Below are 27,761 nucleotides of genomic sequence, written 5' to 3'. Positions count from 1 at the left end.
AAAAACTAATAGGTCCCAAAATGTAAAAAGACTAAAAACTTATACCCCAATATTATATAACTCAGTTTTAAAGGTTTTTATTTTTAATTTTTTTTATAACTATATGTAATAATCCAAACTAGGGAAACACTTTGTGGAAGAAAAAATTTGCCCTGCCACCATGTAGAATTTTTGTATCTTGAGGGCTATCATATGAGTAGAATTTACTGGTTCTTTTTTACAGTACCTTGTTAATAAATATTTTTCCTCCTACCAATATTCCCCTCTCTCCCTACGCTTATTCACAATTTCGCTGTATCGCTCCCCCATCTTTCTCCCTCCATTGAAGCGTACTCTGAATTCTCCATTGAAGCGGCTTGTGAGCTTTCTCTTCTCCATTGAAGCAGCTTCCGAGGTAAGATGTTTTTTTTTCTTCAATCATCGAATATCAATTTCACAACCTAGTGTTAATCGGTAATTTAATTGTCACTATAGTAAATTTAGGGTTCTTCTAAGGTGGATTATTGAATTTTTGGTAATGAAAGATTGTGAACCAGCGATCCCGTTGTTAGAATTTTGCTATTCATAATCTTAAGCGACAATAATTTAATGTAATTTTTTCTTGATTTTGATGTAATTTTTTTTTCGTAGGGTGAGTTGGTTGTGATTTAAGAGTTCTTGGGAGTTACTTTTTGTTGATATGAGTTTAGAGCCGGCAAGCGGTTCGCATGATGATCGAGAATCAGGTAATTTACCGTTTGATTATGATTTAATTTGTTGGGAAAGAAATTGTAAGTGGCATTTACATTCGAAATTGAGTATGAAATTTGAATAGGAAGATACATTTTTACTTCCATGGATAAGAAATGGAGAAAGTCATCTTAGGAAGCTTAATTATTAGTTTAATTCGCAGTATATGGTGTTTGAGAAGTAAAGTTCTATCTAAATTGCTGTAGAAAATGTCGCCGTTAGAAGAGAAAACACCTAGGTTGCATGTTATGCTAAAAAAATTCTGTTATTTGATTAGTTTTCTGTTTGTTCTCAACTCTTGAAAGATAAACCTAAATTTTAATTTTGTGATTATTTTGAGTTCGTAAGATAGTTGCTTAAAAGGTTGTGAAAATGCCTAGGTGCAAGCTATATGTAGTTAGGCCCAACTAAATTTGTTTGCTCTCATTTATGCTAGTAGATGATGATGAAGAAGAACATGAAGAGGCTGGTGAAGGTAATCAGCTATTGGGTTTTATGTTCGGGAATGTTGATAATTCGGGCGAACTTGAAGTCGATTACCTTGATGAGGTAATATTCCGTGCTTCACTTGCCATCTTTTAGCTCTCAAGGAAGGTTCCCATAGTTTATGTGGCTGCAATAGTATACTTGAATTTGTACTCAGTATTTAATAGATTTGTTGACAAAGATATTTGTGAAAAATTTCTATTTTTTGCCTGTCTTTCACTATGTTTCTACACATTTTATACCTGTTTTATGGTAATATATTGTGAGATATGTGTTGTACATGGACTTACACTAGCGTTTTGACATTCTGCCAAATTGTTGAATTATTTGTTTGTTTTTATTTTTTAATTTTATTTAATTCATTAGGCTGTTTTTGTTGTGATGCCATTTAAATTACAAATACGAATTCTAAATCCCTAGAACTGTATCTCAAATGATTAAGGTTGGGTTCTCTTCACCCAAAATTTACTTATTTTATATTATGAAGCCTTGAATTCAGCTTGTATGAACTTATACCATATTGTATTTGTAAATTTTATTTGGGGGACCCTTCATTGGTCATGAACTGAACTTTGCTGAACTTATTGGCCACAAACTTATCTTGAAATACTAACTAAAAACTATCATATTGGTTTACTTCTTATTATAAAAGGCTTGAAATTATCAAAGGCTTGGAATTTGTATTTAGTCTAATGCTTTTCAATATTAAGCAGGATAGATTTGAATAAAAATTTCATACTGCCTCTTCATTTTGTCTGTCAACAGATGTTAAACTGTCACTATTGTAACTTTCTTTCAGTATTACTTGATTCCTTTTTAATGTATGTACTTGGTTATAGAGTGGTTTTAGTGGAAGATGAGTTGTTGTCCCAATTCATATTATTGAGCTCATGGTAAACTTAGATGTGATAAGGAATGAAAGATGCCTTATTAAGTTGACTAGTAAAGACAAAGAAAAAAGACAAAGAAATGGGTCTTATAAGTTTATTGATCTGAATTAAATAATTGTTTTAATGAGAATTATCCTAGGGGTGAGAGCCTTGCTAAATGAGGCTTCTGGATATATATTACACTGTCAAATGAATCATGTTCTGGACACTTCCACTTTACCCATTTCGAGTGCTGGAATATAATTGTCACCGACTTAACCTGTACTCCCTATGTTCCTTCATCTTTCTAAGGCTATGTACTTTGTGGACTTCGTAGATGTTGTAGCTATTTAAAGTTCACTAGTAATATCTCAGATGTGATAAAAAAATGACAATAAATGTTTCTATCATATTTCCAAGTGATATATGATATGGAATTAGAAAGTTGTTATTGTTGATTGATAATATGTAATGGTGGAGTACGTAAATATATATTTTGGTAGAGAGAGAGAGAGAGAGAGAGAGAGAGAGAGAGAGAGAGAGAGAGAGCAGTTAGATGTTCCATGCTGATTTTGAGGGATTTTCTTGCAGGATGCAAAAGAGCATCTTGATGCACTGGCTGCCAAGTTGGGACCATCTCTCGCTGTTATGAATGTATGATTTCCTTTTCTGCTTTTTGTTATCGAACGGTATGTTCTAAGTTTTTTCATGTATAATTCTGATACTTGAGTGATTCTAGTTTTCAGGGAGATCCTCACAGACACCAGCTGCTGCTTCTACAGTTGAAGAAGGTTTTGTACTGATGTTTTATGATATTAGAGTTCCTTTGGTTTTGTCTTGAGCTACTGATGCCATTTCACATGTCTTTAAATTTTAATACTATAAATGTTTATACTCTGCTTAAAAGATTTGTTAATATGATATTGTTTTATGTACCTGGGTTAGGACTTAGGAGGCATATATGATGGTCTTACACGGGTTACAGGATTCTCATTGGGGATATGATAGATTCCACATGCTGTCAAGGGTTGCTTTCTTCAGATATTTGCTTCGTATTAATTTGAAAACTCTGTTGTTTCCATTTTTCTAGGTTCTTCTTCCTTTTTTTTTTTTTTTTTTTTCATTTTCCTAGATTTATTGCTTGATATTGCTGTTTCAGGATCCCAACTTCATCTTTACATGATTCTATTGTGTATTACTTTGTTGCTATGGATTTTATTAGTGGATGGAGCCTTATCTTTGTCATCTTGATTATAGGTGCTGGTATTTGTTTGAATCCAAGCTTGTAGCTTTTGAATTATTTTTTTGAAATTGAGATAACATATTACCTGTTAAGATATGTACCCAAATTGTAAATGGAGTTTGATCTAATCGGTGCACTAGATTGTGGATCTGGGTGCTTGTTATGCTATTTTAATGTTATCTGCAAAAATCAGAAATCATTTGGCTTCACTTTCAAGGAGTGATATTGTTGTAAGATAAACCTAAGAAGCTGTGCTTTAAAGTTTACTTTTGTCCATATGTTTCTGAGATTTGGTGACTGGGTGGGTCCTGTAAATTGAGAAACTTGTACTTCTGTTCAGATTATGACGAGAAGGCTGTGGATGCTGTTGATTATGAAGATATAGATGAGCAATATGAGGGTCCTGAGATTGATACTGGTACCGAGGAGGATCATCTATTGCCAAAAAGCGAATATTTTCCAGCTGATGCTCCTGCAGCTAATTTGGATCACAAATCCTCTGTTTTTGATGATGAAGATTATGATGAAGATGTGGATGATGAAAAGGAATCTGATGCTGTTGCTAGTGAAGCTGAAATTGAAACACGTGCTGTGCAAGACCTAGTTTTGAAGCCACTGGATGATGAGAATATCGAGCCAGTGGATAACAAGTTGGAGATTCAAGCAATTGCGTCACCAGGTTGTTATCCCCCCTTTCTGGAATCTTCAATGTCAGTCTGTAGCTTACCTTCTGGTGTCTATGGCATGCACAATTTTTTTTTTTTTTTTTTATTGGATGTTCTGTTCTTGATTATAAATTTAATGGCTTTTTTGTCTTTTATTTATTCCCTCAGCTATGCATTATTTTTCACATTTGCCGTATATTCTAGTCTGAAAATAATTTTTCTCTTGCTTTTCGAGTAATGCTTCTCACATTTTATATCTCTCTAACCCCACATATGTTTAGTTGTTTTTCTTTCCAATTTTCTAATCTTCTGGCCTGCCAATTGCGCACTTTTTTTTTTGGTAGAACATTATTTTTTTCTATAGGCTAACGAATATTTCCAAAACATTTGTTTAATTAGGGCCTCTTAGGTGGATGATATGTTGGTAGTTGATATTTCTCATTGGCAATGGTCTGTGGTCTCTTTTTTTGCCTTTTGCTATTAAGTTTTGATGTTTGGCTGTTCGCTAACCTGTTGATAGGAATACGGCTACTTTTTTTTAGGTAGAAAGGGGCAATTAAATTATGTAGTAGATTATGATGAACCATATTTCATCCAATCAGCCTACATAGTTGATGGAATAAACTCCAGGGGGTTTCTACTTGCAAAGTTTTTCTGATTATTGAAAGAGTTGAACTCCTTGCTTCCTTTTCTAAATCATCTGCTACCTTATTGCATCCTTTAGTCTTGAATAGAATGTGAGACCTCAAAAGCTGTTTTTTTTAATGCCTTACAATGTATTATAATCTGATCAGCTCGCTAGAATAAATGTAATTCGTTATTAATCCATATTAACATTAGAAAGGCAATTGAGTTGTTTAGTTTGGCATCTGCTCAGTTCATGTTTAGGTGTAGAATTATTAAGGTTGGATTGGGTCATATGCCATTCTATTTCCTATTGGCATATTATGATAAAATAATTATTAGTAGACACATTGGATTTGGCGGGACAGTTTGGATTAACGTAGTCACATAATTCGAGTAGATTATGGGTTGGGTTATCGGGTGTGGGTCAGTTGTGCTGGGATTAAAACCAGAGCTTGCTCTGCTGAGAAATTCTGGCTGCGTTTCTTTGCTAACACTTTTTATCCAAGTCCCGTCCTGTCCTTGACTAATATTGATGCCTGCCAAACCCTCAAGGCCTCAACCAAAGAAACATCTTTCCGTGAAGCACCAACACTAATTTTAAATAACTTTCTGTAGAAGGCGTCCATGTCTGGATTTAATGGGGTGGCCTGGAAAGGAAAAGAAGAGTGAGGCTGGAAATTAGATAAAATTTCCAAGCAGTGAAGGTTGCTTAAGCCTGAAGTGACACATTGGGAAGGGAATATGGTATATAACTTCTATCTTCTTACAAAAATGCCACCGAAGAAAATGGTAAAGAATTTTTAACACAAGGACATTAGGATGGTTGGATTGATTGTTGATTTTAGGAAGAGTTTGCTGCAGCACTTCTTGTGGACTTTGTTCCAAATTTTGTGGGACTAAGTTATTTAGGTCAGGGATCTCTTTTTTTGTGCTAGGACTGCAGTGGGATCTGGCGTTTTTGAGAACTGTAATCCAAGAAAAGATGCTTCTGTTCTCAGCAATTTTTTAAAATGAGGATATGTGCATATCAGTTGTGGGGTCTTCTGATTCATTTTGGTTATTCATTGCTTTTCATTTAATCACAACGAGATCCAATTCTTTCTGAAACTTACTGTATCTAATTTCTTTCAGTGGAGAATGCCAATGATGATACAGCAGCTAACCAAGATATCTATCCTGAATCACCTATGGATACCAGTCCAGCTCAGACCGAAACTGCTGTTGGTTTTACTGAATTTCATAAGGTATACTTGATGACCTTAATTACGTGTAATGGATGATTATTTATTTTCTCTTGTAAAAAAATTTCTTTGTTAGTCTGTTCAGTAGCTATATATATTGCTGGAAGTTCTTATGCTGATGTTCAACACCTAAAGTTTATTAAAATCTATGCTATTTAGTTTTGACAGAGTATTACTAAGAGGGTGTATATTATTCTACGGGAATCGCTACACCACCTTGGCTATATTAATTCTGGCAGTAGCTTTAACAGTAATGTAGATGACCTAATTGCTACAGATGTTCATTGGCCACCTGAATGTTTTTTAGTCAACACTTCGCTGGCTATTACTTTGTAAATTTAGGAAGTATTTTATCTCAAATAGAAGCAGAATTAAGTCTTGATGCTTTTAAAAGCAAATTGTCAACAGACAAAAAGAATCAAGTGCTACAGTTAGTTTGTGTGTGAGAAAGCTGCTGCTAATTATTTTTGTCACTCACATGCTCTTGCTTCAATTCTTAGTCTGCTGAATCATAAATAATCTTTGGCTTTGTTCAAAATGTTTAGCTAAATATTATATTTTTGCTTGATTTGGTGCTAAATCTTCAGTTTAATACAAATTAGTTAAGCAACTAGCGGAATAGCTGGAAGCTCACTCACTTGCTGGAATCAATGAGCTTGGATTTAATAATGTGGATGTTTAAGTGCTTCTGCATCAAATATTCTATTATGTACTTTTATGACATGGTAAATTTTTTTATTGCTGGTTATGAGGCACTATGTGTTCCAAGAAATTCATGTATTAGTTTTATCGTAAAAAGGGCTCAAATCTTTACTTGGAACTTGTCTTGAAAAATGAAGAAAAGAAACTAAAATTATTTCGGCCATTTCCAAGTACACTTTGGAACAGCAACCTTTTTTTTTTATACTTATTTTGTCTCATTGTTAGTTTAGGGTTATTAGAGTAGTTTGTTCCCATTAATGTCTTTCTTGTTGATGTTGCTTACTTAAATTTTGATTACCTTTTAGTTAAATAATTTCATTGGATATTCCATCGGTGTCAGTGAATTATATTAGGAAGAACCAAACTTGTAATGTAGCTGTTGGCGTGCACACCAACTGCTTTATTTGACTCTTGGTTTCATTTACTGCACATTTTTTTTTTAAATTAAAGTTTCTTTTATTAGAAGGTATATAAATTTAAATGCATTTTTTAGAGATTGGCTAATCCATGGATTAATTCTGTTTCTTTGTCAACAGGATGAACCTGTAGTTTCCCATGATGTTACTGATACTAAAAGTTTGGTGCAACTGCCTATTTTGTGTGTAGAAGATGGAATGGCAATTTTGAAGTTTTCTGAAATTTTTGGTGTTAGTGAGCCCTTGAAAAAGGCTGGAAGAAGGGGGCACAGGTATTCCATCCCTAAAGGTAATATGCCCGTACTATTTTTGTGATGTAACCATTGTATAATTATGATGTAATTCCTTCTCTCTCTTCTATTGATTTTTCTCTTTTGTGTTTGTGAGTGAGTGTGTGTGTGTGTTAATTTTTAATTTTTTTTTGGGGAGTGGTGGTATTAAACATTTTACGGAATTCCCTTAACTACAGTCTGATGTTTCTTCAATAATGTCTCCGCTCCCTGATAAATAGTGTATTGGCTATAGATTCCCTAGTTCTCTAGTGCACGGGTTCTACTGCATCTAATGTTATGTACTAACGAGCTACTATATATCTTGACTCTGACTTATTTTCCTCTTTCAGACAAGTATATTTCTCTTGATTCATCACACATGGTTGAGGAGGATGAGGAGGAATTTCTTAGGGGATCCTGCCAAGTGTTTTCTGACAGAAGAAAACACATGCAGGAAGCGCAAGATCATTCTGAAGTATTAGTGGATGATGACTCAAAGTTAGATTCGATTGAAGGAATGTGTACCGTTCATGATGTGAAGAAAGACTCTTGTCTTAGTTCTGAGCCTATGAGAACAGATTCGACCTTTGATTTTTGTGCTGAACGAAAGTCATGTATGTCTACGGAATTTTACTCACTAGATCAGCAGGACTGGGAAGATAAAATTATCTGGGGCAACTCCCCTACAGTGAGTCCAATATCCGTGGAAAGTTGTGAACTCTCTGGACCTGATTCTGAGTCTCTGACTCATGAAGAGAAAGAAATCATGTTGAGGTCCCACGAGCAGTTGTCTGACTCCAAAAGTATGCCTTGCGAGAAGGATAATTTATGTCACAATAGTTTGATTAACTTCTCTGTGGAACCATTTGGGTTTGGAGATTCTGCTACTCCTGCCTTCTCAGAGAGCTTTTTCCATCCTCAACTCTTGAGGTTAGAGTCTAGATTGGAAAATGAGTCTTCAAATCTTTCCGATACAAGGAAGGGAAATGAATCAGAAGAACCTGAACAACTTGACTTTATGAAGCGATTTAAACAACTAGCGTTACAAAACAAAGAATTAAATGAAGGGTCTTGGATCGATAATATAGTATGGGAATTTGGGAAGCCAATTGCTAAACCGAAGCTAATATATGATCTTCAAGATGAGCAGATGGTCTTTGAACTCTTAGACAGCAAAGACTATGAGCATCTACAGGTGCATGCTGGGGCAATGATTACTACACGAAATGGAACAACTGGTGCTGAAGTTTTCGAAGTTCCTGGTCATCTGACATTATCTGGTGGACGATTTAATATTGCTAATGACAAGTATTACTCCAACAGAAAAACTTCACCGCAGCTAAAGTCGCTTTCAAAGAAACGAACTGCTCACAGTGTGAAAGTTTTGCATTCAATTCCTGCATTGAAGCTGCAAACAATAAAACCTAGACTGAGCAAGTAAGACAATTCTTTTTGTTTTTCACCTTTTACCATTCGTAATTGTTTGTCATTTTATGATTATTCATAGTAGTGCTGTACTGTGCTGTGTGTCTGCTTTGGATCCCAAACTCCCAAAAGTTCATGAATTTTCAAGCATTTCCTGGTAGTGTTATAAAATTGACATATATTTTGGGTCAAAAGGAATTAGCTAAAAGGACAGTTGATATAGATTAGAGTTACTATTAATGAAGAAACTTAGGGCTTGTTTGACATTGTTTTTTTTCAGTTTTCTATTTTTTTGAAAACAAAATATTAAAAAACAGGAAACAAGAAAAAGGTGTTTCCTCTTTTCTGTTGTCAGTTTTCAAAATTATCATGATTTTAAAAAGTTTGACTAATTTTTTATTCATTATATGACATATATCATATGGTTTTAAATAACAAAAAACCTAAAAACAGGAAACCATTGTAATGCCAAACGAACGCTTAGTTAAGCATTTGAAGTTTTGGATGAATGGTTAGGAAAATTTTTATTGCATTTAAGAACTTAGTTAAGCAGTTGATCACTCTGATGTGTGGAATTAATATATCTATCCATTTTATGCAAATATAAGAACTTGATTATAATAAGGTGTTTGTTAAAGTTGAAAGTCTTTTAGCCACCAAATATGTGATACAACTTTAAATTTATCTTTTATATAAAATGATGTAAGAGTCCGTTTGATTTTAAGGGAATGATACGACGAAAAGGTAATAAAAAAATGAAGGTCTTTAAATTGCCTTAAATCCATTATTTTATTTGTTAAAATAATCCCTACGTTCTGATAAAGACGAAACTTAGCCGCTCCCCTGGCTCTTCCACATCTCCCGGGGACGCGGGGTGTTGGATTTCCGTTGTGCAAGCATAATGCTGAATTAAATATAAATATTTGTTAAAACTCCCTTTGGCCTTTGTCCACAATAGCAATGTATAAATTCCTTCCTCTTGCAACTGGCTCTGTTTGTCTCTGGCAAAGTATAAAAAAGCTCAAGGCGCAATGAAGCTAGAGGGGTTCTGCAGCGCCTTGGTGCGCCTCTTTGAAAAGAATATGGCCAGTTAAAAAAATTTGGCTGAAGTTTGGTTCAGGTGCGCCTCGGGCGCGCTTTTTGTGCGCCTAACCAAAAACGCCTGGCCTGGACCAAGTTAAGCGCATACCCCTAGGCGCGCTTTTTAATACACTGGTCTCTGGAGCTAGCCTTTAATCACAACTTTGATTGCTTAAAAATCCTCTAAAGCCTCGTATTGTTCTCTCTGTTTCTTCTGTAGCCCCATCCCTTGCAAACCATCTTCGCAGTGATGAGTGGCAGATGTGGCCAAGAGATGTCCTCACCTCATATTTGAGACTTTGAGCTTGTAGACCACGGTCCTTAATTACAGTGATTTTCATTTCACTAGAAATATGTGTCATTGTAGAATAATATCTCACAATCTTCTTCCAATTATTTTTGCTCATTATGGAGATGTTTATATGTTTTATTGACCACTCCTATAGTTGGTCTTATTTGTAAAGCAAGAAGGTTGTGAGCAACTGTTGGAGAGGGGAAGAACCAAAATGGTTGTGAGCTACTGCTGGAAGGTTTAGGACTTGTGATTGAGTATTTTGGTGGGGTGGGGTTGGAAAATCATAGCTAGGAGCCTTGGATTAATCCTTTAGTTTAGTTGAATGGAAAAAAAATACTGGGGAAAACTGAACAGACGACTCCTGTCATATCAAAACCCGTGTCACATTATTGTTTTACTTGATTTTTCATCTAGTGAAGCTCTGATTGCTGAAAGTTTTTTGGAACCCTATATTTGCTTGATGTCATATAAAAACTTGGATGTCTATGTTAACCTGCTTCTTTTTGGATGTCTTGCAGCAAGGATATTGCTAACTTTCATCGTCCAAAGGCAACATGGTATCCACATGTAAGTGAGTTAGCTGTTAAAGAGCTGGAAAGGCTTCCTCTGCAAGGGCCTATGAAGGTTTTACTGAAAAGCCTGGGTGGCAAAGGGTGCAAAATCAATGTGGATGCAGAAGAAAATATTAGCTCATTAAAATCAAAAGCTTCAAAAAAACTGGGTGAGCCACCTTAATTCAAAATCTGTGCTTGTTTCAGGTTTCAATGATTCTTACTAACTATCTAATATTTCTTTTATGGCTCCTGAGTATTTAGTTAATAGTTATTGCTGGAAGTTTGAAATGCTCATGAATAGTTGGTTTTTTTCATCGCAGATTTTAAACTGACTGAAGCTGTTAAAATATTCTATATGGGAAAAGAGCTCGATGACCATATGACTCTTGCTGCGCAGAATGTGCGGCCTAATTCATTGCTTCATCTTGTCCGTACAAAGATACATTTGTTGCCAATTGCACAGAAGCTTCCTAATGGGAGCAAGTCCTTGCGTCCACCAGGGGCTTTTAAGAAGAAATCTGATCTTTCACTCAAAGATGGTCATGTTTTCCTAATGGAGTAAGTTACTTGTTCAAGCATCAATGCCTGGTTCATGATTGTACATGCAAAGCATAACTTTTTCTTTATACGGATAATTAGGATTTAGGAAGTTCAATGTACTGGCAATGGTCTTGTTGACTTGTCCATAAGCTTACAACACTATTCTGTTTCTGCTTCATCATCCTCTGAAGGACAAATAGTGTTGTAAGCTTGTGTGCTTAGTCAGTTAGTGTTTTCTGTCAGATTATTTACCTTGGATGAAAGCAATTTCATTAATCTCTTATATATAGTGAGGGGGCATGTTGTGGTGTCCCCCTAAAAAGACACTGCATCCTTCTTCCTTTAGACATAGTATAAGAGGTCATTGTAAAAAAAAAAAAAAAGTCAATCAATTAGCAAATAAAATAGGAAACATCAATCAATCAGCATTTAAAAAAAGGAAACATCAATCAATTAGCAAAGAATATGTAAAAATAACATTCAAATATTCAATACTAAAATTATGTCAATAATAAATAACTTACATAATTTAAATTTATGTCCATTGGCACAACCAATCATTTAATACACATATTTAAATTTTTTAATCAAACAGATTCTATCTTTTCTGTTTGTTTGAATTTCATTAATAAAAATAAAAATAAAAAATCGACAATCACTTGTTACCATTGTTAGTTGGGGTAACATGCTCCACTACCTACCTTTATCTTTTCTTAAACATGAATTAATATATTTATTTTCATGTAATATTTTATTTGAACATTTTTTCTTATTGTAAACTTATGTAAAATTATAATTCTGTATTAAAAAGGTTAAGATAATTATTGTTTGAAATTATCGTGTGCATAGTAATTTAAGAAGGCAAGCACATCTGTAGAGGACAAGAAATCTTCCGAAGGATTTAACAGAAAAAAAGTGGGCTTGTAGGATTACAACAAATATAAACACGGATACTATTATATGGATTTATATCCTATACAGCCGCAGGACCAGCTATTTTTAATCCAGAAGTTCTTATATAAAGAAAAAAAAAATCAAAATAAAAAGGTACACTAGCCCAGAAGTTCTGGAAATCCTGTTGAACTCTAGTAGCTATTAGTAGCTGCTGGAATTGGAACCAATTATTGGAAGATCAATTGACCTAGGATACCACAAGCAGCTACAATAACATAAGTGTTTTTTTCTCTTGATTCTGGATGTGTATCTTTCAAGAAGTACCTAGCAACCTTACGGAAAATTTGAAATGAGTGCTTCCTTAACCATATGCAATAGCAATCTAAGAGTTAATCACTTACCGATTCCTCTGTTCTTTTTTACTTGACCCGCTTTGACTTTTACACTATTCACCACCCCTCTTTTGACTGTCTGTTGTGAATTATGTAAGGAAAAACATATTCATGTGGGATTTTTTTTAAAAAATTCTTCTCAATAAGTACTATCATAATATCTAACTTTTATAATTTTACTTATGGAGAATTAAAGTTATTGATCGTTAAAATTCTGCATTGGGAAGTGTGATAAAAGAAACAGGTCACGTAAAAAAGAACGGAGGAAGTATGTTTTTGGGTTTTTTCCCTGTGGCAAAGTTGACTGAAAGATCACTAGTTTTTCTTGGGATGAGTGGTTTTCAGTTTCATGCAGCCAAGATAATCTATTGCATAGAACAGAAGAATATAGATAAAGATTTGAAGGCTGAAGTGCTGAACTGGGGAATATTGTTCCACTGGCTTTTGGATTATGCACTTGAGAAGAAAGGAACCTGTGGATTTTTAGGGTTGAGCTTGCATTTGTCGAAGAGTGCTTTATCTTTATATAATGTACTTTCTGGAGTCTGGAGTACCTTACAGGCTGTTTTTACATTTGTTTTCTTTAATCAGAGATTAGCTTTGTTATGCGAACTTTATCAAGTTAATTATGCCCAACATTGTTCAACAGGGTATCATTATTAACTCCAAAACAAAATGCAAGCAAACAGGGGCTATAATAGAACTGAGACTGGGACCTTTTGAGATAGCTATTTTTCTATGGTACTCTCCGCCAATGTGCAGATAGTTTCAAAAAGTATTTACGAGCTGTGGAAACTAATGCACAGTAAGAATTCACATGGAGGCCCTAAATTCATAAGGAATAAGTTTTATCTGACATGTAGAGCTCATTTGCTTAAATTATGGCTCTTGTGCTTCCTTTTATCTTGTCATCTTCTTATCTCTTTAAATTTCTCTTTGCATTAGTTATTACAACTTGTTTGCATACTATAGCAACAAGTATCAAAAGGTAAGGGTATTTGCAATGTGAAAGGAAAAAAGTGTTCTCCTAATATGGGTATGTTGCAAAATTTTATTTTTGTTGAACTTCCTAAAGAGGTAAACGTAGCTATATTCAAGGAGTGGAGGAAGTATTCAATTTGTTGTGATGTACGGAGTATCAAATAAGTCTTCACTCTAAATATGTACCCAATCCCTTAATGATTGCTCCATTTGACTTTTCATGGTCTATATTATTTCTTATAGGTTTAAGATAATTTATAATCAATACTTTTAAAGGTTGACCACAAAACTTTTAGAAGAGTTTATTTTATTTTATTTTTTATTATCATTTTACGTTCATAGAGAATTATCTAGGAGGAAAATAAAGAATAGAAAAAAGAAACAGAAAATGCCTGACGGAAATGTTGGTAAAGAAAACCAAAAATTAATAGTTGCCTGAAGTAGAATATGTGAACAATTTATAAGGATGCCCAACTGGAGCAATAATATTATTTTGTTTGCTTATTCTGTTTTGCCTAGGGGGCCATAACTAAAAGACCATTGTCTTATTTTGCAGGTATTGTGAGGAAAGACCTCTTTTGATTAGTAATGTTGGAATGGGTGCTAGACTATGCTCTTATTATCAGAAATCATCTTCAGATGATCAAAATGGTGATATGTTACGTAATCTGAATAGTGGATTAGGGACAGTTCTGGCTCTTGATCCAGCTGATAAATCCCCCTTTCTCGGAGATATAAAACCGGGTTGTAGTCAATCATGTATTGAGACAAACATGTATAGAGCACCTATATTTCCTCATAAAGTTGCTTCAACTGACTACATATTGGTTCGATCAGCCAAGGGGAAGTTGTCTATTAGGCGAATCAACAAGATGCATGCTGTTGGTCAGCAGGTGATTTATCTGATTGCTTTTGTTTTACGTTCTCAACATCTGAACAGTTCTAAATTCTGATTTCCTTTGTTGGAACTTTGTTTATCTTTTCATGGAAACCATCCTCTAATATTTTTGTTCTCTTGCTTTATTCTTCATTTATATTATGCTTGGAGAAAGGTTTAGTTTTCTTTCTTGATTAGTTCATTTGATTTTGTTAGCTGTTTGTTGATTGCAGGAACCGCACATGGAAGTTATGTCTCCTGGTGCTAAGGGTCTCCAATCTTTTATGATTAATAGACTTCTAGTGTATATGTATCGTGAGTTTCGTGCAGCTGAAAAACGTGGCATGCTTCCCTGGATTCGTGTTGATGAGTTGTCTGCACATTTTTCTAACATCGCTGAACATTTTCTTCGTAAAAAGGTGAAGCATTGTGCGGATGTGCAGGTACTTTTTTTTACATTTTTGATAAATTTTATTTGATATTTCTTTATATCAATTAATCAATACAGTGGCTTTAACTCTGGTTTTTACTGTGGTATGATTTTTGGAATGTATTTCTTCTGTGCACCAGAGAGGGCCAAATGGACAATCTTATTATGTTATGAGACGTAATTTCCACATTCCACCAGAGGAAGAGCTTAGACGGATGGTGACACCAGAAACAGTGAGGCTTTTCATTTATTGTGCACATTTATGCTCTTTCTTTTGTTTTAAAATTTAAATTGTGTCGGAAATGGTTTTCTTGTATTCTGCTCAGTGAACTGTATATCCTAGTCTATCTCAGATTATTGCTGGAGAATGATTTTGTGTACTTTAGGAGGCTGTAACTTTAATTTGGTCTCTTCACCCGGATTTCGCTGAGCTGGCCTCTTCACCCAAATTTCGTTGAACTGAAGTCTATTTTATTGATTGAACTAATAATGACTTCTCGGATTATAGTTGATTTTTATTGATTGGACCTGATTTTTGCTAATTCTCTTATGTTTTTTTTCTCATCTGCAGTTTATTGATTTTTTTTTTTTTTTTTTTCTGCCAAAAACTAATTATTTCCTGTTAAAAGTGTTGTTTTACTGATTCTCACCAAATATCACTCCCTGTTTTTTCTTATATGGTTTCCGTTTTAGCTTGTTTCTATTTGTTTGCATTGTTTGCTACTCTTCTTTTAAGCCTTTCACTATTTTTTTTCCCTAATAATGAGAGATAGAACATGTGGGAGCCTTCCTTTCCATTCCTCAATACAGAGACTTTTTTCTAGAAAAGCAAATCTGTAATGCTCAAGGTAATTCTCTATGGACATGTACCTTTTTTTCCGAATATATGAGGTCAATGATTATTCTCTCTCCGTTCCCGAAAGTTTGACTAGCTTACTGTGGACTCTTGTTTGTAGGAATGCATGGAAAAAGTGAGTGGATGTAAGAAAAAAGTGAATTAAGTAAGAGAGATGGGATAATAAGGTGGGTGAGTGTAAGAAAATGGTGGATAGAGTAAGAGAGAGGGTGTAAATAATGTGGGTAGGAGGGTGAGATAGTAAAATGGGTTTCCCAAAAGGGAATAAGTAGAAGTGAGTCGAATTTTGTGAAATGATGCAAATTGGAAAATGGGCTGAACTTTTGGGAATAAGGGAGTTTGTCAATGGGTTTGAAGTTTGATCCAGATGCTTTTAATATGTATTCCGCCTGCTTAAACCAACTTTAATCAAGATTTTAATACTCAGATGCACTTGCGAATGCGTATATACTTTTGGGGGAATTATTGATAGCCGTGGCTGTATATCACAGTCACAGTCACAGTCACAGTTAGCTCAACAACTCCTTTCAATGCGGCGATGTGGCTGAGATTTTAATGCTATGGCTTTTATGGGTTTCATTATTAGCCATTACAATTTTCCTCTGGAGTCTATCTATTTAAACTTCATATTTAAAATAAAAACCTAGGATATCCTAGAAGCACATGTGCTAGCTACTAAGCTTCTTATATGATATTTTCCCGCCTAAACCTTTTGTTTTTTTGCGAATACTATTATGCTTCAAAATATGGAAATAAATTTTTAAAAAAAGGGAAAAAAAAATAATCCTAAACTATCAAAAGTGATTCATCATTTCAAAAACCAACAATATCTTTTAGCTCTAAAAAATAAACCAAGTTTTTAATTTTTGAATTAAATTTGATCTTAGCCAATCTTCCATGTTTTTTGATAAACTAATCTTTTCATAAGTTTGATTTTGTTAATATACATAATTTTAATAATATGTAAAGAAAATATTTTCAATAATGTACTTCAACCATATCTCGGATCAAAGATTAGTTATCGTTAAGTAAGAAAGAGATGAGCTTTTTGAAGAGATATGAAACAAATGCCATCTCTTTGGAAAGTTTTCCAACTACTATTTTTTTAGGCTTCTATGTGGCATATTACTTTGTTTATACACTGAAAGTTAATAGCATTTGTGGATGTCATTCTAGGAAGCAGTGTAAAGGTGCTACAATTGTCTACTTTGGCAGTCTTATTTTAATGAATGGTCTTATCTTCCTCTTTTTTTGATGTCTTGACCCATTGGTGCAAAGTGATGCAAAGAAGATCAATCTGAGCTGGAATGTGTGCAACAATTTCAGTGTCGATTATCTATTTTGTTATCATTTCTCCCTTTTCATAACTCAGTGAGATGGTTTGCCTTCTGATCTCATGCTACTCGTTACAGGTCTGCACTTATGAAAGCCTATTGGCAGGTCTTCATCGGCTCAAACGTCTTGGAATAACAAGGTTGGCACATCTAACGGGCTCAGCACAGCTAGCTGCTCTTTCGTCTGCAATGAATCAGCTTCCTGATGAAGCAATTGCTCTGGCTGCAGCGTCACACATTGAGAGAGAATTGCAGATAACTCCATGGAATCTAACTGCCAATTTTGTTGCTTGTACCAGTCAGGTAATGCTTCTACCCTATTAGGCTTTGCTTCTATGCAGTGTTTCTTTGCTGTTGTAGTTCATCTTGGTATAACACTATTTTTTAGCACTATTATTGAGAGAGAGAGAGAGAGAGAGAGAGAGAGAGAGAGAGAGAGAGAGAGAGAGAGAGAGAGAGAGAGAGAGGGAGGGAGGGATGGAGGGAGAGGGAGAGGGAGAGGGAGAGAGAGAGAGAGAGAGAGAGAGAGAGAGAGAGAGAGAGAGAGAGAGAGAGGCAATAACATGAGTACTAAACAGATTATCTGTAGCAGTTGATGGGAAACATTCTTGTATTTAAAAGATAGGATGCCATAGGAAGAATATGTTGTGTTCTTGAACTTGTGAGCCTCTTTGTAGTAATCTACTAGAAAGTAGCTCTCTAAGATATGTAATAGTAAATTTTCTATGTCTTCAGTCTTTTCTTGAGTTACGGCATAATTTTCCAAGTTTTAGCCTCTTTGTAGTTAAGGTTGCTTGTCTTTAGTCTTAACTCTTAACTCTTGGATTATATCTGTTACTGTATTTGATCATGCCAGTTTTCGAATATACCTTTTTGTCATAGTTCTTGCCTTGGTTTTCTTGTAAAACAGATTGTTAGAGTAGCATGTCACCGTAAAATATTTGTACCTGTCAACTCAGCCAAATTTACTGCTGTCCTTGGTAAATCAGGCTGTCTAGATTGTATTAGGTATTTAGGTCAGTTGACCAGCATAGTTACTGATAGTTCTAGCTTAGATTTCTGTGGTCAAATGAAGGAAAACTGTAAGAACTAAAGATTACAATTTTTTTTGTGCTTCTACAATTATGTTGATATTTGCCTTTTGTCTTTCTCCTATCATATCAGGATAGAGAAAATATAGAGCGGTTGGAAATTTCAGGTGTCGGTGATCCATCTGGTCGAGGCTTAGGCTTCAGTTATGTTCGTGTTGCTGCAAAGCCTCCGTTGTCGAATGCCCTGGTGAAGAAAAAGCCTGCTGTTCCTCGTGGTACTACTGTCACTGGGACAGATGCTGACCTTCGACGATTGAGCATGGAGGCTGCAAGAGAGGTGTGTAGGTCTTAATTATATAGAATCCTTTAGGTTTTGAATGCACAAATTTATCAGTTTTTCTGTTAGTATTATTTCACGTTTATGCCCTGGAATTTTGTAAAGTTTTAACTCCCTACAGTCAATGAAAATGTTTAACACATGTAGTAAAGCATATTTAGATAACCTGGAGTCTTATAAATTTATTACTTCCATGTCCATCCTTAGTTTTAAACAGTGCAAGGTGATAAATGAAAGCTTCTAGAATAACAAAAATGAAAACAGATTTTTAAGTCTGCAAACTGTACAAAATTATACTCCCTCTGTCCCCTTTTGATGTGCCTGTTTCCTTTTTTGGTGTCCTGCAATGATGTGCCTGTTTCTAAAAATAACACATAATCATTACTTACTTTTTTATCCTTCCCATACAAAATTCACATATACCCAAACAATCATTACTTTTTATCTTTCCTATACAATATTCTCTACTATTTACTATTCCCATACAATATTCTCTACTTTTTATCTTTCCTATACAATATTTTTTTTACTCCATCCATTCTCCTTAATTACCGTTTTTTTGAGAATAGGCACATTAAAAGGGGACAGAGGGAATATAAAATAATTAGTAGAGAGAGGAAAAGAAAAATGAAACTTTAGTGCCGACTGGATACTGTTTATAAGAGAATTTTCAAAAGAGAAGGAAAATGGACACCTCAAAAGTACCGAGTATAAAAAATACAAAACAAATGATTAATAAGAGTAGAATACAAGGGTATAACAGTCGTATGTAACTAAGAGGTTAACGATAGCTCAAAAGTAATCATGTCCTCCACATCTGAGCCACTAATCGGAAGTTACTGCCTAAAAAGATTGCTGGTGATGACCACCAGCGGTAGTATGAGGCCACTAAGCAGTAATGTGTCCTCCAATTTTTACTATCTTGAAATTTATGGTGTTGTTTAAACTCTATTGTTTTTAACACCAACTTTTTCTTTTGTTCATGCCTAAGTTTTTTGAGATATATGCAATAGAATGCCCTATTATAGTATATAATTTATTAGTGGCATAATAATGTCAGTGGCGGATCCAGAATTTCTAATTAGGGGTAGCACTAGATAATTTTAAAGAATCAATTTTTTTTCTTAAAAATATTATACTCGCACAAATAAGTTTTAGGTATCAATATAATGCAATCATAAAATTAAAATTTACTCCTTATGTAACATGAGTTACTTTGCACTTTGTATCTATTATTCATGTCCAAAATTTTAAAAGAAACGTAAAATTAAGGTGAACGACGACCAAAATTTGATACATATAGAATAAAAAATAACAGATGGAGTAGTATCTTTTAAAAAAGTGTGAAAATGAGTAAAACGTAAAAATAAAGGTGAACAACCAAGACCTAATACATAAAGAATAAAAAGTAATATAGGGAGTATTATTGTACTATTTTTTTTAAAAGTCTTAAAAATGAATAAAAGTACAATATTATTATTGTTGATTTTTTTAAAAAAGTAATTTTTGTTGATTATTAAGTGAAGGATCTTATCTTAATCAATCGAAAAAAAATGTGGAATAAAGTAGGAAATTTAATTGAGCAATAGTAGCCTTTTCAAATAATACAAAAATAAAAATAAATATTGCACATAACCCCTAACCTCTGGAATGCACAAAACCCATTCTTACCACTAGAGCAGCGCGCATTGAATGTATTCTTTCTACAAAGTATATTAACTATAGCAACTTTCGCAGGTTGATATTTTTGACAAAAAGTTTTTTTTTTAGCATGTGCTAACCCGGGTTCCTTCGTAGGTCCGCCGCTGAGTGCTGTGCAATTAGTCACAGGTTCTAGTTGCACGTTCATATAACATTCCAATTTCCATTTGGTTCTTAATATATTTGCAATTTTGCATTCTCTATTGTTTCCGACACAACGGCTTTTTCCTTTTGTTTATGCCAAATTTTTTGAGATATATGCAATAGAATGCCAATCTTTTAAACATTATTTTAGTATTTACTTTTATTGTTTTATCTCACTAGTGTTTTATGAACTGTATTGATTTCCTTTGCTAAAGTTTTCTCAAACCTTTATTTTTTTACTCCAACGTTTTAACCACTCCTTTAAAACTTTATTGAACTTTATTCTTAGTTGTCTTTAAAACTCCCTTAATTTTTCATGAATGCTCTTACTTTTTCTCATTTTACTCACCTTTTTTCAAACTCTTTCAACTGATTATCTAGTTATGTCCCTTTAATTATATCGTACAGTTCCTTATGACGATTTATGTTAGTAGACTCCAAATCATTTTGGGACTAAGGCTTTGTTGTTGTTGTATATGCAATAGAATGCCCGGTTATTGTATGATAATTTTTTGTGGCCTAATCTCAGGATGCCCTTGAACCTTGATTTTCCGTCCTTTTCTCAGTGTTGTGATGTATTAGCTAGTTTATTTAATATTACACTCACTAGTAAGTTACTTTTTTTATTCATCATTTTTGAATGAAGAGGGATATTACTGGTTATCTGAGGCTTGGATCTTTTGCAATCATTAGGTTCTTTTGAAATTCAACATACCTGAGGAACAGATCGAAAAATTATCTCGGTGGCATCGCATTGCATTAATACGCAAACTTTCAAGTGAACAAGCTGCCTCAGGAGTCAAGGTTGACCCAACAACTATTAGTAAATATGCACGAGGCCAGCGGATGTCATTCCTTCAGCTTCAACAGCAGACCCGAGAAAAATGTCAGGAAATTTGGGACCGGCAGATTCAATCTCTTTCAGCTGCTGATGCTGACGAAAATGAAAGCGACTCTGAAGCAAATAGTGATCTGGATTCATTTGCTGGAGATTTAGAAAATTTACTTGATGCAGAAGAAGGTGAGGAAGGTGAAGAGGGTTTGGAGATTAAAAAAAAACAAGTCTGATGGAGTCAAGGGGCTAAAAATGAGACGTCATACTTCGCAAGCTCGGTTGGAAGAGGAAATGGAAGATGAAGCTGCTGAAGCTGCTGAACTATGCAGGATTGTCATGGACGGTATTTTCTGGCCCATGTTTTATGATGAGAAAACAGGCTATAACTGTGTTCTGATCACGTTTTATTGCCCTTGAGGAGAGTTGTACATGTATAATAAGTATCCAGGGGTTTCCTATGATGTTTATTTGATATAGATAATTATGTGCAGATGATGAAGCTGATTGGAAGAAAAAGAAGAAACCAAGGCCTAGAGGAGAATCACTTAGACCAATGCAAGGGTCCCAATTGAGTTTGGGCTTTGAAAATGCAGAGCGCTTCAAGAAGCCTATTACTATGTTGAAGCATATGGATGGACCTGTTGTACCTGATGGTATATGGATGGGAAAGCAAAATGCTGATCCAGAGGAGGTAATGACTCGAGATAATTCTCTTGGTTTTAATAAGAATTTTTTTCCTTATTGGTTATTATGTTTATTTCTTATGTCGTTAAGCTTGTTCATGTCAGCATGCGAGCAAATTAACTGTTGGTAAATATATTCTGTTGATGTTAGGTTGAAAAGTTGCATTCTAAAAAACCTATGTCAACCAAGCCAAAAACATCGAAAAAGAACGAAGCATTGCCTTTGGATCTACTGAATAAAAAAGTCAAAATAATGACTGAAGGGATTAAGGTAAAATCTACTTATTTTGTAGCCTATATATTGTATATGCTTACATTTTTTTGACAGTTATTATGTGGAACAAATTTAAAATTGACCTTGTGATATAATACTCCGTATGACTCTGTGATATGATATAGTTTTGTTGGGAATTTCACAAATTATATGCAGAAGGCTACTTATTTGTCGACATCAAGACTTATTTTGTAGGGCTTATACATATTTGTGTCGTGGGCTGGGGGATTTATCGAGGTATACTAATGTGACCCATTTTTGTAAAATATATCATTATTCATAGGCAACCTAGATGAGGCTAACTGACTGCTTTGTGGACCTTGTGGTTCACCAAATAATTATACAATAGCTATTCATCCTGATCAGTGGGATCAATATGACCTTTTGGATCTCTAGGCTCTTTTTGTTCTTTTTTTAGGGGTGTGACCTATAGCTTACCCTTATCTATCCTTTTGTTCAGTCTTGTTTGTTTTGTATCTGCCTAGGCAGTAGGCAGAGGTGCATAATCTAGCACAAATGTAGAAACACTTTAAATTACTACCTCTGTTACATATTAAGTGCAACAAACTCATGTGCATGATTCCCAAAAAAAATTCTCAATGGTAGCCATATAAAATTGCACATTCTCAATGGTAACAAATTTTTTTATAAATTCTCACAAATAGAATTACTTTTATTAAGTTTCTCTAATATAACTATATTTTTATAATTAAAAACTAATTAGCTTAATTAAACAATAATTAATCTAAAAATTATTAAAAAAAAACCTAGCCACCTACCCAAGACCCCAGCCACCCTACCCCCACCCCCTCCACCCTGCTCCCCACCTTGGGCACCCCCACCGGCGCGTAAGACCCCTGAAATCGCACGTCGGCACCGGCGACACCCCTGAAAACAAAACCCAGCACCATGCATCTCAAACACTTACCAACTACCACCATTCCACCGCTACAACCACCAATTTCGTCAACAACATCCCGATACTAACAGCTTCTGCTCGCCTCCCTTGCTCTCTCAATTCACCAACAACACACAGCAGCTGCGCATCACCACTGCAGCCCGCACCTCTCTTCACACCGCAAGTAGCAACCAGCCAGCAATTCAGCCCCTGCAGCTCCCAACCCCGCAACATTAATTTCTCCCTCACTTGGCCTGCAACCGATTGCTCCAATCCGCACCCAACAACCACAATTCGACCATCAATTACATAAATTCTGGCTACCAATCGCAGCAAGGACTTCAATTAATGCTCCAATTCAATACTCAGATGGTGCGCTCACGACGACGGTGACGAACCTGCAAAAGTGCAATTTGGTCTCAGACCTTCTTGATGGGTATCACGAGCCTGTGCGTGCTGACAGTTTTTCTAGTAGTGTGGGCATGATTTAAGCCATGGATTTTGATGGAGCTTGATGATTGAATAGTGATGATGAAAGGTTGGTGATGGTGCGAAATAGGGAATAATTTCCCATTAGAGCAGCCCACGATTTTGGAGTGTTAAGCCATTGGTTTTTTTTTTTTGTTTTTTTTTTTTTGTTTAATTAAGCTAATTACTCCCTCCGTTAATTTTTATTTGCAACTTTGGGGAACTTTACGGTTCACGAGGCAAAATTTGATAATGGTGATTAATGTATTATAGAGGTATGTAATTAAGGTGGAGAGAGAATGTTTGGATAATTAATTAACCACCCACTACCACCAAGACCGGCCAACACCACCGCCGCCTTCACCAACACCACCGCCACCTTCACCACCACCACAACAAACCCCACGAAAGCACCACCACCCTCACGAAAACCCACCACCCCCACGAAATCACCACCGTACCACCCACAAAAACCCAGGCCACCACCTCCAAACAACCCCACGAAATCCAAATCTTAAAAAAAAAAAAAAAAAAAAAAAAAAAACACTTCAAATGAAAGAACCATCCAGCGTCCCAGCCACCGAAACCCACCGACGGAGCCACCACCTCCACGAACACACACCAAAACCCAGAACAACGACCACCCACCAAAACCCACCGATGGAACCACCAAAACCCACCCACCAGAACCCAGATCCACGACCACCCACCAAAACCCAAATCCACGACCACCCACCAAACAAATCCACGACCACCCACCAAAACCCATCAACGGAACCACGAAAACCAACCCACCGAACACGAAAACCAACCCACCAGAAACTAAACCCCCAACTCGAACCTAAAACCATGACCTACACCGCCTTCACCAACACCACCGCCGCCTTCAACGCGGGCTTCACCACCACCAGTACCACCCCATGAAACCACCACCACCCTCACGAAAACCCACGAAACCAACGGATGAAGTTGAAGAGAGAGAAAGAAGATTAATGGGGGAAGATGAGGATGACAGAGGAGAGAGCAAATATGGGGGAAGATGAAGATGAAGATGAATGAAGATGGTTTTGAAAGAGGAGAGAGAAAATATGGGGGAAGATGAAGATGAATGAGGATGGTTTTGGGTTTCTTGAATTGAAGATGAAGAGTTGATGAATTAGATTGGGTTGGTTGGGTTGAAAATTGGGTGAGAATTAGTGATTAATAAAATCTGATTATAGTTAGTAAATTGTGTTTTAATTTTTAAAATGAGGGTAAAATTGACATTTGACTAGTTTTTTTTTACTAAAAGAGGAAAGAAAATAGAAAGTTGCAAATAATTTTTAGCGGATTAAAATGGCAAAAGTTGCAAATAAAAATTAACGGAGGGAGTAGTTGTTTTCCAAAAAAAAAAAAAAGCTAATTAGTTGTTAAATACAAAATTATTGCCATGTTAGAGAAACTTAATAAAAGTAATGCTATTTGTGAGAATTTAGAAAAAAAATTTGTTGCCATTGAGAATGTGCAATTTTACATAGCTACCATTGAAAATTTCCCTTAAAAAAAAAAGGGGCATATCATTAAGGGTATGAGAGAGAAAATGAGAATAATTAATAAATCAAGGGACTCCACCTTATCACCACCCCCTTGCCGTTCTTTCACTGGCAGCACTACCTACCAGTTTCTCGGCAGCCACCATATTCAACCTCGCCGCCCTCAACACACACCAACCTAGCCTCCGACAATCAACCCCACCACCCTTACCTCCCTCACCACACCCCACCGACCACCACCTTCTACCTCACTGCCCTCAATAGACATCTCACCACCCTCAACAAACCCTCATCGACCACCGCCTTCAACCTCCATTTTAGTCACCACATCTCCATCTTCTATAGTTGGGCTCCAACAAACCCCCCTGCTTCCATAAGTCCCAGCCACAAGCATTGACAAAACCACCCAAAAACCACGTACTATCAAACACCCCGACAACAGCTGGCCAATCGCAAGCCGCAACGAAACCCTGAAAACTTACCCACCCCACAGCACCTATCCGAAATCCACCCCTCACCCCGAAACCACCCAAAACCGGTCTAAAATCAACCCATCCACCCCAAAAAGTAGCGCACCCACCCTCAAAATCATCAGATCTGACTAGGGCGGGGAGGTTGGGCGATGATGGGAGGAACAATGAAAGGAGACGATTCTGACAAGACCATGCCTGCAACACGATCCTTTTATCTGTGAATTTTGCTTGTTCCTTTATGAAAGCTTAAGTATCTTTTATCTTGTATACTTCGCAGTTCACGTGCAGGCTGAACACTATGTGTTTTGTTACATGCATATTCTATTTTAAAGGAGTCTTAAATTCTACTTCCTCTGTTTTTTATTAGTTGACACATTTCATTTAGGCACGTTTGCCAACACATATTTTCAAATGTAAATATCTTTAATTGCGTATTAGCAAAAAATATAAAATTTTGATATTAGGAAACTAGATGTTGATACGAAGCTAACAAGACCCCACTTGACTGTTTTTATCTAACACTAAATCACAAAACAAAGTCAAAGTAAGTTATGTGAATAGTGCACAAAGTCAAAACGTGTCAACAAAAAAATCCAAACGTAATTCAAATCCCTTTTTTCCAGGTATATAAGGAAAAGAAATCAGCTCGGGATAGTTTTGTTTGTGGTGCCTGTGGACAGGTTGGTTCATTAGATTTTCTTGATTTGCTGCTTTTGTAATTTTATGAGCTTACTATACTTAAAATTTATTTTTAGCTTGGCCATATGCGAACGAACAAGAACTGTCCCAAGTATGGGGAAGATCCAGAAGCTCAGGTTAACAATCTAGATCAAGAAAAGGACTCGTATAAACTTTTATCTCAGGACCCCCCTTCTCAGGCCCATGTGAAGACTTCAAACAAGAAACTCGTGACTAAAAGTTTGACATTAGCTCCTAAAGTTGAATGTCTTGAGGAGGAAAGGTCTAGTTCGAAGACCAAATTTTTGAAAGTCAGATATGCTGCTGCTGAGAAGGTTCCAGATAAAGTTACATCTGTTCCAATGCCAAGTTTAGAACAGCCAAGCACATCTGAAGTTGAAGCTGTAAATAAATCTGCACCTAAAGTTATTAAAATAATAAGCAATAAAACAAAGCCTGATGATGTTCAGGCTGAATCTGCAAAGCTCAATGTTATTATTCGGCCACCCAGTGAAACAGTCAAAGAACATCATCATAAAAAAATTACCATCAAGCAACCCAAGGAAGTCATAAATCTAGACCACTCCAGCCAGGAAGGTGCTGATATAGAGTACAGAAAGACCAGGAAGATGATTGAATTAACAGGATTTGGAGTAAACAGACAGCAAGAAAGAAAGCATATTAGTGAAGATGCATTAAGAAAGAAAAATAAAGAAGCTAAACGTATGTGGGAAGAGGAAGAGAAAAGGAGAAATGCAGAAAGAGTTAGAGAAGAACAAGCAAGAAGGATTTATGAGGAAGAAATGAGAATGCAAGAAGAGCGAGATAGATTGGCTGAACTTAGAAAATATGAAGAAGACATACGTAGAGAAAGAGAAGAAGAAGAACGGCGAAAAGCCAACAAGAAGAAAAAGAAAAAGAAGAGGACAATTGACTTGAAAGATCATTTGGAGGATTTTCCAGCAAAAAGGAATAACCGATTGCCAGAGAGGGAAAGAATTGCTAAGAGGAAGACCGTTGTAGACTTGGGGGGGTATGGCGCGGAGTTTGTCCCACCAACCAAACGGCGTAAGGGCGGAGAGGTATTTTCCTTAGCTAGTGCTCTCTCATTAATTTTGCCAGGAATTGTGAAGTTCATTTATGGTGAGACTGATGTGATTAGTCTGCTGGTGACAAATTATGTGATACATGTATTTTATAGCTGGTATCCTTGGGCTTTAACTAATGTTGTTCGATTGTTGACAGGTTGGCCTAGCTAATATTTTGGAGAGCATTCTTGACACTCTCAAAGAGAGATTTGATGTGTCGTACCTTTTCTTAAAACCTGTCTCCAGGAAAGAGGCTCCTGATTATTTGAACATAATTGAACGCCCAATGGATCTCTCCACTATTAGAGAGAAGGTTAGACGGCTCGAGTACAAAGACAGACAAGATTTTCGTCATGATGTATGGCAAATTGCTTATAATGCCCACATGTACAATGATGGGAGAAATCCAGGTATCCCACCCCTCGCAGATCAGCTATTGGAGATTTGCGATTATATGTTAGAGGTAAAGGCTGATAGCTTAGATGAGGCTGAGTCTGGTATTCAAGATTTGCCTGTTTGGCCTTAGTGCTGGTGAATTATCAATGATGTGCTAAAAAAATGTGACCTTGTACATATTTTGTTTGGTAAATTGTAGTTTTAGGTGTTGTAGTTACAACTTACATGCATCTTTGCTGTATATATATTGTGGATTGTATTCAATTCAACACAATCATTCTGCCCAAACTGTAAATTATATCTTTCTTTTTTCCA

The 27,761-nt window shown here is 35.7% G+C and overlaps 1 protein-coding gene across 1 annotated transcript; it reads left to right on the top strand.

Moving 5' to 3' along the window:
- Positions 1-208: 208 nt before the first annotated feature.
- Positions 209-27,761, top strand: LOC110717757 (transcription initiation factor TFIID subunit 1-like). Its single transcript, XM_021896521.1, is given in 23 exon segments — positions 209-394; positions 631-725; positions 1,166-1,278; positions 2,676-2,738; positions 2,824-2,875; positions 3,668-4,006; positions 5,751-5,863; positions 7,099-7,267; positions 7,601-8,687; positions 10,569-10,771; positions 10,925-11,162; positions 13,968-14,304; positions 14,522-14,731; positions 14,859-14,951; positions 16,987-17,211; positions 18,073-18,276; positions 20,815-21,168; positions 21,170-21,299; positions 21,448-21,647; positions 21,791-21,910; positions 25,908-25,964; positions 26,040-27,044; positions 27,208-27,761. Coding segments are annotated over 22 exon segments (5,727 nt in total). The 5' UTR covers positions 209-394; positions 631-679; the 3' UTR covers positions 27,577-27,761.

Source organism: Chenopodium quinoa, unplaced genomic scaffold, assembly GCF_001683475.1.
Source record: "Chenopodium quinoa cultivar QQ74 unplaced genomic scaffold, ASM168347v1, whole genome shotgun sequence".
Lineage (NCBI taxonomy): Eukaryota > Viridiplantae > Streptophyta > Magnoliopsida > Caryophyllales > Amaranthaceae > Chenopodium > Chenopodium quinoa.
This window is presented reverse-complemented; position numbering and strand designations above follow the sequence as displayed.